We start from the raw sequence: 12506 nt of genomic DNA, 5'->3' as shown, positions 1-12506 counted from the left end.
TACATGGAAGGTGAGCCAAATCTTAAACTTAAGGTGTTCTTTTATAAAAAGGTGTATCCTTTGCCTCTCATGGTGCAAAAAATATGTCTTTTGAAGAAAGTAATAAATTTGAGTCTTAACTTTGATTATTTCTCAATATTTTGTAGAATCAATTACAACCACCCTCAAATACCAGTGATGAGAAGATATTTAATTAGAAATTCAACAATATTTAATGTAACTGATGTTAAGTGACTGGTAATAAAGAATTCTATTTAGGGATTGGTATGTCTATACTTTGGAGAAACAGCAATTCATTCTAACAAAATTAAAGCAACCAGCTCAGGACCAACCTAATTAGGGAGCCAAGCAGGTTCAAGACATTCTTAATGAGTCTGTGGTCAGGGGACTATAGATTAATGGGTTGTCTCAGGCAAGTGTAACTCATGGAATGATACTAAAGGAGGGGCATGTGTTTTATCACATTCTCTGATCAGGGTATATAAGCCTCACTATAAAGATGTCGACATTCACACTTTGAATTTTGCATTGAACAGCAAACAACTCACCACTCCTGATACCATGAGCCACTACAGCGACTACTACAGAGGCCTGGGCTATGGCTTTGGAGGCTCCAGTGAGCTGGGCCATGGCTATGGCTGTGGATGTGGCAGCTTCCACAGACTGGGCTCTAGCTTTGGTTCTGGGTGTGGCAGCTTCCACAGACTGGGCTCTGGAGGCTTCGGTTACAGATGCCACCGCCCATCCTTCTATGGAGGATATGGATTCTCTAGCTTCTACTGAAAAATTGCTGAAGTTGGATGCAGAGAGAAAAACCTTCTGACTTCTTTTGTCCTATCTTGTGCTTTAATCCCCAATCATCCATCTTATTTTCTCTGCGATCAATTGATTGATGACTATTATGGTTAAACTGCTTCTATGAATATTTGGTGACTTTTTACCTCCAGAACCTACCATCTAAATGCAGATTCAATGTGTAAAACCATTCTAGTCTGATATCCTCTTTTTGGTTTAGTTTTTTTTGCCACCATTACTATGATGTCATCTTCCTAGCAAGATCCTAGAGAAAACTTGTATTTACTTCTGTCTAGTAAATTGGTTACTCATGATATAAATACTTTGGTTCTTTTTGATGTTTTTATTTTTATTATTTTAACATCTTTTGCAACTGATATAAACTTGTACTTATGAAGCAGGGAGGTCTGTGGCTATGTGATATAGTATGATGAAATGTTTCTAGTTCTCCATATATACAAGCTTGAGAACATATAGGGTGTCATATTAACACTAAATGAAAATAACTTGCCCTGTCTACTTAGGGTATTAGCCCCTTCAAATGTCCCTCAAGTGTTCATGGGATTACTAAGAACTATGTAATTCTCACATGTACATTCAAGTGCATTCTTCAGTGTAACATTGCTGTTAGCTGAATATCTTCCTTTTTTAAAGACAATATTTTTAGAGCAGTTTTAGAATCACAAAAAAACTGAGAGGAAGGTACTGAGATTTCCCATATACCCTCTGCTCCCACACACCCACAGCCTCCTCTATTATCAGCATCCCCCATCAGAGTGGTTCATTGGTTACAATTGATGAACTTACATTGACACATCGTAACCACCCGAAGTCCATAGTTTGCGTTAGGGTTCATTCTTGGTGGTGTACATTTCATGGGTTTGGACAAATATGAAATGACATGTATCCATCATTATAATATCATACAGAGTATTTTTACTGTCCTAAATATCTTCTACACTCAGCTTATTCATCCTTTCCCCCGCTGAATCTCTTTTTGGTATCTCTGGTCTTGCCAGCCATGAATTTGCTTTCTTCCAACTGTTGTTCTGGAGCAGGAGAGGAGATGGGGAAGTATCGCTCATTTCCTGGGCAGAAATGACACTTCTATAGTGGCATCTACTGAGGGTCATTGTCCCTTATAAGGCTGATCCACCTAGCAGTGCCATGACACACTAGAGTACAGCGTTCTATGGAAAATAGGGGTTGGGGGGCATTTTGTGATTTCTTTTTATACTCTGTTAGAGGGGGTCTTAATATTCTATAGATCTTCTCATGAATAGATAATGGTACAAAATCAAACCCTAGTAAAACACAAAATCTTTTACTCATAAAAGTTTCTCGTGGCTACCAACTCTGGCTCCATACTCAGTCAAGGTCAAGGAAGCTGTCTATTTCTTCTTTCAAGATTTATTCTCTCCTAGAAAAGTTTTCAGTCTCTCCAGAGTAACTTTCTTTTAGGCTTATTCCATCAGTTCACCACTTGGAACAAGCTTCCTGGAACATCAACAGTGAACACAGATTGAATCCCCCTCTAGAAACTTTCCTAGCTAACTTTTAAAGTGTACCAGAGCAGCCTGTTTCACCGGTTTGTCTGACATGGCCAGACATGTCTGAATCCACTTAAGTTCACACTTGGACCCCACTACTTACCCCTTGAGAAATTCTTATTATTTTTCTGTAAACCTAAGGGAGGAACATTACTGTATGAACAATTTCTCACAGAAAAACTGTTACCTTTTTACCTACACTGTAATTTAGATTTCAGATCAGAAAGCCAAAAAGGGAAGCAAAAGGAAAATAAAGAAAGAGAAGAATTTATAGATCAAGGGCCCAGGGACTTACAGAGCATGTGCCTTACATATTTTTCTCAGGATGACATGAGAACCAGAGTAAATACGTGGCCAAGTGCCATTAAACTGGAAGGTGTTGATTCAAAGAATCTCTAGCACATCCCTTTTGCACGCATTTAATCGTGCCAGTGATACATAAAGCTTAGTATGTTCTAAATACCTGGGATAAAATAGAGGAGTTCTTCTGATAATTATTTTATTTGTTAACCAAAAAGTGCAGTGGAATGATCCTTGTGGATTAATAATAATGATAATGGTAGTTACTATTCTTTATGATGTATATCTTTGATCTTTCATTTTCCATTGTCTAAAATTTAACAACATATGAAGCAACTTGAACATTTACATGTGCACTTTAAGGGGTGTAAATCTATATAAAGCTTTCCCTGATGAACATATAAAAACATTGTGAGGCTTTTAGAGAATCATTACTTAGAATATATAATACACGATTGCTCAACACAATTTTCTCCAGACAGACTGTACATCCTAATAGATATAACCTTGCATACCCTGCATGTACGTTTAAATGCTGGCCTTATTTGAAGGTCTTTTTGATTTTTGATCTGAACTGTCCAGATGCTATTAAATTTTATTTTTGCTCAAACATAATTAGTGATTTTCCTGAATGTCATGGCTTTTAGAAGCAAATTGCAAAAGCTATGCTTCTGTTGTTGGCTAGATTATTAAAGAATTGGAAACCAGGAACATGCAGCACATTTCTAAATTGAGGTCACTAAATAGTTCTGTTGGGAGAATGTTTGTTTATATCTATTGTATCAGTAAGCCGTTAGAATACACATTTCTTTTGAAGGTAAGGAAGGTTGGAAATCTCCTGATTAAAGATATATGTCCTAATTTTGAAGAAGGCATAATAGTGTTAGGTGTATCGCTGATATGCTAGTGAATAGGGATTGCATAACTTAGGATCTAGGATTAATATTAAAGGACAGAATTGGAGGGAAAATAATGCCTGTGTGTGTGTGTGTGTGTGTGTGTGTGTGTGTGTGTGAGGAAAATTGGTCCTGAGCTAACATCTGTGCCAATCTTCCCCTATTTTATACGTGATGCCACCACAGCATGGCTTCATGTGCAGTGCTAAGTGTGTTCCCAGGATCTGAATCTGCAAACCCCTGGCCACTGAAGTGGAGAGCGCAAACTTAACCAGCTCTCCACTGGCCGGCTGCTGGAGGGAGAATAATATCTTGAAACATGGATGCAGAAAGTAAAATTTCTTACCTCCACTGAGAAGTGTTTTAGAGACGTAATGGTCATAATCACATCTCCTTACTGAACTCAGATTGGTCATAGGCAATTTAATGATAAAAATCAATATAAAACTCTTTAGTCAATGAAAAATGCTCTATTAATATGAAGGAATAGTTTAGCAAATGTTTTATCATATATGTGTATAGGATAAAAGTTCAACATACCTGATCAATTTTCAAAGACTGAATAAAAAGGTTTTTTCTTTTTTAAACATATTCAACAAATGTAACTCCTGGTCTCCAAAATGTGTAGGACTGGGTAGAAGCTGTGGATCTATCTATGGCTTTAGCTATGAACCTAGAGATATGTGTTTAGCTATGTTTCTGCCAAACACCTTTCTATGGGTTATAGAAAGCATATGAATTCTATGGTCCAATTGGTTGATAATGGCACCGTGTTCCATACAGCCACTCGGGTCAGGATTTGTAGAGGCTTTCCATGTCTTTTCTCTCATCTCTATATCCAGTTGGTAACTGCTTTTTGCTAGCTTCTTAATGTATATATCCCATTTTACTCATTTTCTAAAGTCTGTAGTCATCATTTGTCACTTGTCGCTGTCACTATGGCTGTACCTTCTCATATATTCTTATCTGATTCCTAGGATTCAGAGCCTCTCCTCACCCTTTGGTCCCTTTGTTAAAAGCCCTTTGTTTAAAACGGCTTCTTATGTGTCTTGGGATGACACAAATGCTACTATTACAAAGAAAATGATGCAGCTCTCAATGTGCTGATATGGAAAAAATCTAAGATAATTCTGTTGAAAGTCAATTTGCAGAAGAGTATGGAACATGGAGTTGGTCCACCAGATATGAAGCTCAATAAGCACTGACTGAATTAACATGTGTAATTACCTAAATAATCTATAATCTTTCTCAAATATTTGCCTTTATCTTTGCTGCTCCTTCACCTCAGATGCTATGCTCTTCACTTTTTATAATGAGCTCCTACTCATCTTCAAAAATCAATGTAATTATTCCCTCTGTTGGGATGCCTTTTCTTATTCCACAAGGCACCTGACAGCATCATGTACAATGCCACTTCCTGACTATCCTATTGGACTCCAGTCTCTTATACAGCTTTTTCTTCATAACATTTATCACCAATGGATGTTACATATTTGATTGTTTATTCACATAGTATGTGTCTTCCCTAAGGAATGTAAACTCCATTTGGGAAAGGACTCAATCTGTTTTACTTACTGCTGAATCCTCAGTGCCGAGAGCAATAGCTGATCCACAGAAAATATTTCATAAAATATATACTGAGTAAATCTAAGGTAGAACTAATATATTAATTATTTATTTATATACCTGATTCTCCATTAAACTAGGAATACTTTTATTGTAATGATATGATTCTATTGATGAAAATGAAAATTAAGCTTTTATTTTCATTTTAAACATCATGCTTTATTCATCTTTTGTATAGATATTTACTAACCATTTATAATATGCTAGGCACTCTGCTTGATGCAGAGGCATAACCATAAGCCAACATCAATATAACTAATAATAATAACTTATATTTAGTCTGTACTTACTTTATCTGACATTATTACACCTAAACTTCAGAATTTAAGAGATATATATTCAGACATAAAAGGAGAAATGGACAGTAACACAATAATAGTAGGGGATTTTAACACTCCACTTACATCAATGGATAGATCATCCAGACAGATCAACAAGGAAACATTGGCCTTAAATGACGCATTAGACCAGATGGACTTAGTAGACATATGTAGAACATTCCACACAAAAACTGTAGAATACACATTCTTTTCAAATACACATGGAACATTCTCTAGGATGGATGACATATTAGGCCACAAAACAAATCTCAAAAAATTTAAGAAGATTGAAATAATATCAGGCATCTTTTCTGACCACAGCATTATGAAACTAGAAATCAACTACCTACCAGAAGAAAACAGGAAAAGTCACAAATATGTGGAGATTAAACAAAATGGTACTGAACAACTATTGAATCAATGAAGAAATCAAAGGATAACTCAAAAACCCTGGGAGACAAATGAAAATGAAAATTCTACATAGCAAAATTTGTGGGATACAGCAAAAGCACTACTAAGAGGGAAGTTTAGTAATAAAGGCCTACTTCAAAAAACAAGAAAAATCTCAAATAAACAATCGAAAAATACACCTAAAGGAACTTGAAAAAGAAGAACAAATGAAGCCCCAAATCAGTAAATGAAGCGAATACTAAAAATCAGAGTGGAAATAAATGAAATAGAGACTAAAAAGACAATAGAAAAGATTAATGAACCTAAGAGCTGGTTCTTTGAAAGGATCAACAAAATTGACAAACCTTCAGCTAGACTAGCCAAGAAGAAAATAAAGAAGGCTCAAATAAATAAAATGAGAAATAGAAAGCAAATTACAACAGACACCACAGAAATATGAAAGATTATAAGAGAACACTATGAAAAGCTATGCACCAACAAATTGGATAATCTAGAAGAAATGGATAAATTCTTAGAGTTAGACAACCTTCTAAAACTGAGTAAGGAATAAATAGAGAATCTGAATAGACCAATCAATAGTAAGGAGATTGAAACAGTAATCAAAAAGATACCCAAAAACAAAAGTCCCTGCCCTGATGGCTTCCCCTGTGAATTCTACCAAACATTCAAAGAAGATTTAATACCTATCCTTCTCAAACTCTTCCAAAAAATAGAAGGGGAGGAGACACTTCCTAAGTCATTCTATAATGCAAACATAACCCTGATAGCAAAACCAGACAAGGTCAACAACAAAAGAAAATTATAGTCCAATATCACTGATGAACATCAATGCTAAAATCCTCAACAAAATATTAGCAAATCAAATACAACAATACATTAAAAGGATCATCCACCATGATCAAGCAGGATTTATTCCAGGGATGCAGAGATGGTTCAATATCCACAAATCAATCAGCATGATACATCACATTAATAAAATGAAGAATAAAATTCACAGGATCATCTCAATAGATGTGGAGAAAGCATTCAACAAGATACAGTATTCATTTATGATAAAATCTCTGAATAAAATGGGATAGAAGGAAAATACCTCAACAGAAAAAAAGGCCAAATATGACAAACCTACAGCTTATATCGTACTCAACAGTGAAAAACTGAAGGCTATCCCTCCAAGAACAGGAACAAGACAGGATGCCCACTTTCACCACTCTTATTAAACCTAGTGTTGGAAGTCCCAGCCAGAGAAATCAGGCAAGAAAAAGAAGTAAAAGGGATCCAAATTGGAAAGAAAGAAGTAAAACCATCACTATTTGCAGATGACTTGATTTTATATACAGAAAACCCTAAAGAATTCAAGAAAAAACTATTAGAAATGATAAACGAATATAGCAAAGTTTCGGGGCACAAAATCAATATCCAAAAATCAGCTACATTTCTACATACTGAAAGTGAAATAGCAAAAAGAGAAATCAAGAATAAAATTCCATTTACAATTGCAACAAAAAGAATGAAATACCTTGGAATAAATTTCACTAAAGAGGTGAAAGATCAGCACGCTAAAACTGTAAAACGGCATCCAGGTGTCCCACATATAAAACATCATTGAAAGAAATGAACGAAGATACAAAGGTATTCTTTGCTCATGGATTGGAAGAATTAACATAGTTAAAATGTCCATACTTCCTAAAATAATCTACAGATTTAATGCAACCCCTGTCAGAGTCCCAATGACATTTTTCACAGAAATAAAATGAAGAATCCTAAAATTTAAATGGAACAGCAAAAGACCCCAAACAGCAAACACAATTCTGAGAAAAAAGAATAAAGCTGGAAGTATCACACTCCTTGATTTCAAAATATACTACAATGCTATATTAATCAAAACAGCATGATACTGGCACAAAAACAGACATACAGACACAATGGAACACTACTGAGAGCCCAGAAATAAACCCACACATCTGTGGATAGCTAATTTTTGACAAATGAGCCAAGAACATACAATGGAGAAAGGGAATTGTCTTCAATAAATAATGTTGGGAAAACTGGACAGCCACATGCAAAAGGATTAAAATAGGGGCTGGCCCAGTGGCATAGAGGTTAAGTTCACATGCTCCACTTTGGTGGCTCAGGGTTTGCCGTTTTAGATCCCAGCCACAGATCTATACAACGCTTATCAAGCCATGCTGTGGCAGGTATCCCACATATAAAGCAGAGGAAGATGGTCATGGATGTTAACTCAGGGCCAATCTTCCTCAGCAAAAACAGGAGTATTGGTGGCAGAGATTAGCTCATGGCTAATCTTCCTTAACAAAAAAAAAAAAGGAAAATAGAACACTCTCTTACACCATACTCAAAAATTAACTTAAAATGGGTTAAAGACTTGAATGTAAGATCTGAAACCATAAAACTCCTAGAAGAAAACATAGGCAGTATGCTCTTTAACATTGGCCTTATCAGTATCTTTTCAAATATCATGTCTCCTCAGGCAAGGGAAACAAAAGAAAAAATAAACAAGTGGGACTACTTTAAGCTAAAAATCTTCTGCATGGCAAAGGAAACCATCAACAAAACAAAAGACAACCTACCAAGTGGAAGAAGATATTTGTAAATCATATATCCAATAAGGGATTAATATCCAAAATATACAAAGAACTCATGCAACTCAAGAACAAAAGAACAAACAACCAAAGTAAAAAATGGACAGAGAATCTGAACAGACATTTTTCTAAAGAAGGTATACAGGTGGCCAATAGGCACGTGAAAAGATCTTCAACGTCACTAATTATTAGGGAAATGCAAATCAAAACTACAATGAGATATCACCTTATGACCATCAGAATGGCTATTATTAAAAAGAGAAGAAATCACAAGTATTGGAGAGGATGTGGAGCCTGTCACTGGCACAGCCACTATGGAAAACTGTATGGAGATTCCTCAAAAAATTAAGAATAAAACTACCATATGACCGAGATATTTTACTTCTGGGTATTTATCCAAATAACATGAAAACACCAATTTGAAAAAATATATATACTCCTATGTTCATTGCAGCATCTTTCAGAATAACTAAGAGAATACTGATGTACAGCCAAAATTTATACAATGTTATAAACCAATGTGTTACCTCAATTTAAAAAAAAAAAGATATAGGTATTGTTGGCTGATTGTTGTGTGGGTAACTGGGTGATTGGGTCTGCTCCACATGTCTCTCATCCTCCCATAGACTAAACCAGACGTGTTCTTATAGAGACGGTAGGCATACGACAGCAAACTAGTTACCTGCAAGGGTATTGGACACTTATACCCAGAACTGACACACTATTAATTCTGCCTCATTTTATTGGTCAGAGCATATTACTGGGCTGAGCCAGGAGTCCGAATGGGAGGACTCTACAAAGTCATAAGGCAAAGAGAGTAAATGAGGGAAGGAGCTATGCTTTGCATTCTATCATAGACCCCAGTGCCTACCCTTTCCTTTGAGAAATTATTTTTCTTAGGTAATGTCATCCACTCAAAGCAATCAATGATCTTGTCTCTGCAAACTGATGACTCTGAAATGTATATCTCTATATCTGTAACAATGCCAGGTACAATACAGGGCAACCTGAGAAATTAGAATTTCCAATATACAAAAAGCATGTTTTCAAAATAAGAATGTGCAAAATATCACATGGAACATACTTATACTACAAAAAAGTCATTCGTCTGAAATTCAAATGTAACTAGCACTGTGTATTTTTATTTGAACAATATGGTATACCTCCCAATCTGGCCTTTCTTCTGGTATTTTCCTGCTTGAAGAATGTTCCCAAATGTGTGTCCACATCAGCAACTGAGTCGCATTATCTTCTAATAGAATATTCCTCTCACACATGTACGCTGTCTGCCTCCAGACCCTCCATTCTAGCATTTCCACCCATCTAATACTCAAATATTGAAAAATGAGTCATGAAAATAATTTTCAATTTTTCTTCTCTCTTCTTTCATTGATTACTAATTGCCCTTAGTTCTGTCATTTAAATCTTCCTCAGAGAGGTTTCATCTTCTTCGTTACCAATTCTCCTTCCCTATTTCAAGTTTTTACATCTCCTCATCACAATATTCTCTATTAAGATTCTTTGTAACTCAACTTTTACTCCATTCACATCTTAAGAATCCATTCTCCTTCCTGTTCAACTTACTGTTTATAAGACCAAAATTTGAAATCAGATTGCTTAGGTTGCAATATCAATGTTAATTAATTCTAGGACCTTGGGCGATTTATTTGCCTCATTAAGTCTCATTTTTGTTATCTGCAAACTGAAGACAATTTCATTGTTTTCCTTGTGATTGTGGTGAGGATTAAATGAGCTAATATTTGTAGCACACAAAAGAATGGCCAAACACAGAGCAAACAATAGACACTAGCTATTACTATTATTGTTATTACCTTAATACTTTTATCTCCTTTTCATACCTTTTTTTCTCTATTTCATTCCATAGAAACACCTCTTCATCCCTTAAGGCCTAGCATATGAAAACTACTCTTACATCATGGTCCAGAAAACCAAGTCTGTCCTCAATCATATTCTTTTCACATCTTTTCTTTTTTCCACAACAACACTTATTATATAATGTGGCATTTGCTTATCTTTCTCCCCTGCTCAGTAGTGAGCTCCTTCATTGAAGTCTAGATTTACTCAACTTTAATGCATCTACATTGAAATTCATTACAGACGGATAGGCTGAAATGTTTTCCTTTTTATTTCACTCATGGCTGGAACACTAGACGGCTATTAAACTTTATATGATCCTATTATAAGTTGAATTTCTTTTATGTTATATTTTTATGTTAAAATTATAACTGAAATAATTTTCTAGAAAGATTTAAACAGCCCATATGACACACAGAATTGCTTCTTAGGCAGACAGTAAAGCATAATGCAAGTACAATAAATTATTAAATCCCCTGTTCCAACAGTCATTTGTGCCAGATGAAGAGGCCCAAACTCAAGCCTTCTCTACCAGTCTTCTCCAAAGCTCTGTTCAGATCTCTTAGGACAGTGCTATTTAATAAGCAAAAAAGGAGTTAAAGGAAAGATTACCAAACCATTATCACTGTCTTCACCATGTACTTTTCTTCCAGCAGTAAAGGATGTGAGGAAAATAGGATATATCTGACATGGTTCTTGGTTGAATGAGATGGATATCACTTACAAAAAGAAATTTAATGAGAATATGGGTAACTCAAAGAAGCTGTTGGTAAGCTAGGAGGTTGGGTTGACAAACTGTACAGGAACCAGGGATGTAAAGACTTCTGGAACAGCAACTAAGCCAATGCTACAGTAATAGCCTTGTTACATATGATATCATGTTGTCCATTACTGTTGTGGTTACTTCTAGCCACTGCTAGAGTTGGTTGCTGCTACTTCTGGACACTGCTGGTGCCACCTCTTCTGCTCAGGATACTACAACTTCGGATGAATTCTGAATTATTCTTTTGTCTTTGCACCACTTTTTCAAAGATCCAAGACCAGGTGGAATCCTTCCTAATTCATGTATCTAAGACATCACTACTGGGAATAATAAAAAGAGTTATCTAGTCCTCTTCAGAGCCTGTAATGAAAATCACAATACTTCTTTTGGAACAAGGCTTAGCTACTGAGGAGTCCTTCACCTCCCCAAAAAGCAATAAATGCCATTAACATAGAACTCATTTGAAGTGAACCTACACATTTTCTTTCATAGTAGCTTCAGCCCAGAATAAAAGTAAGTACACAGTTCTCCTAGCTAAGTGATGTAAACTAGTTCATTCCTCAATCATATGTCCTGTGGTGGCTAGTTTTATGTGTCACTTGGTTGGGCTATAGTACCCAGCGATTTAATCAAATGCTAATCTAGGTGTTGCTGTGTGCTGTGTGCTGATCTCAGGCTATAGAGATAACCAATGTTGTGGTTGGACTGGACCTTGTGGTCCTTATTATGATTGTAAGATGCCTTTCAGCAATAATCACCAGGAAACTTTGAAAAAATAAGGATTTATTACTTAAAGAAACTGGAAATTACACAACACACTTGTGATCACACAGAGAGGTTGGGTGTAGAGAGAGAGAATGTGCATGGGTCTTGGGTTCTGCTTTTATTGGGGTCAAGAGCGTGGGTTTAGTGTTTGGCAGGATCATTTATTAGTGAATTTAAAACATAAGAGTGGAAATTTAAAGCATGAGAAGAGAGAAAGCAAGTGGTCTAAATCATCACTTATAGGCCATATATGACAAACCCACAGCAAATATTCTCAATGAAGAAAAACTGAAAGCTATCCCTCTAAGAACAAGAACAAGACAAGGATGCCCACTATCATCACTCTTATTTAACATAGTATTGGAAGTCATAGCCAGAGCAATTAGGCAAGAAGAAGAAATAAAAGAGATCCACATTGGAAAAGAAGAAGTGAAACTGTCACTCTTTGCAGACGACATGATTTTATATCTAGAAAACCCTAAAGATTCTGCTAAAAAACTTTTAGAAACAATAAAAGAATACAGTCAAGTTGCGGGATACAAAATCAACGTACAAGAATCGGTTGCATTTCTATACACTAACAATGAAGTAGCAGAAAGAGAAAT

At 35.8% G+C, this 12506-nt stretch overlaps 1 protein-coding gene across 1 annotated transcript; it reads left to right on the top strand.

The window, feature by feature from the left end:
• Nucleotides 1–501: 501 nt before the first annotated feature.
• On the top strand, nucleotides 502–1115 carry LOC111770806 (keratin-associated protein 19-3-like). Its single transcript, XM_023630143.2, has one exon. It carries the CDS (start codon nucleotides 562–564, stop codon nucleotides 781–783), a length of 222 nt encoding a protein of 73 aa, XP_023485911.1. The 5' UTR covers nucleotides 502–561; the 3' UTR covers nucleotides 784–1115.
• Nucleotides 1116–12506: the final 11391 nt, after the last annotated feature.

This window comes from Equus caballus, chromosome 26, assembly GCF_041296265.1.
Source record: "Equus caballus isolate H_3958 breed thoroughbred chromosome 26, TB-T2T, whole genome shotgun sequence".
NCBI lineage: Eukaryota > Metazoa > Chordata > Mammalia > Perissodactyla > Equidae > Equus > Equus caballus.
This window is presented reverse-complemented; position numbering and strand designations above follow the sequence as displayed.

Bases quoted from the DNA above. Each gene is read 5' to 3' on its own strand.
- LOC111770806 (XM_023630143.2), top strand. From the start codon at position 562: ATGAGCCACTACAGCGACTACTACAGAGGCCTGGGCTATGGCTTTGGA.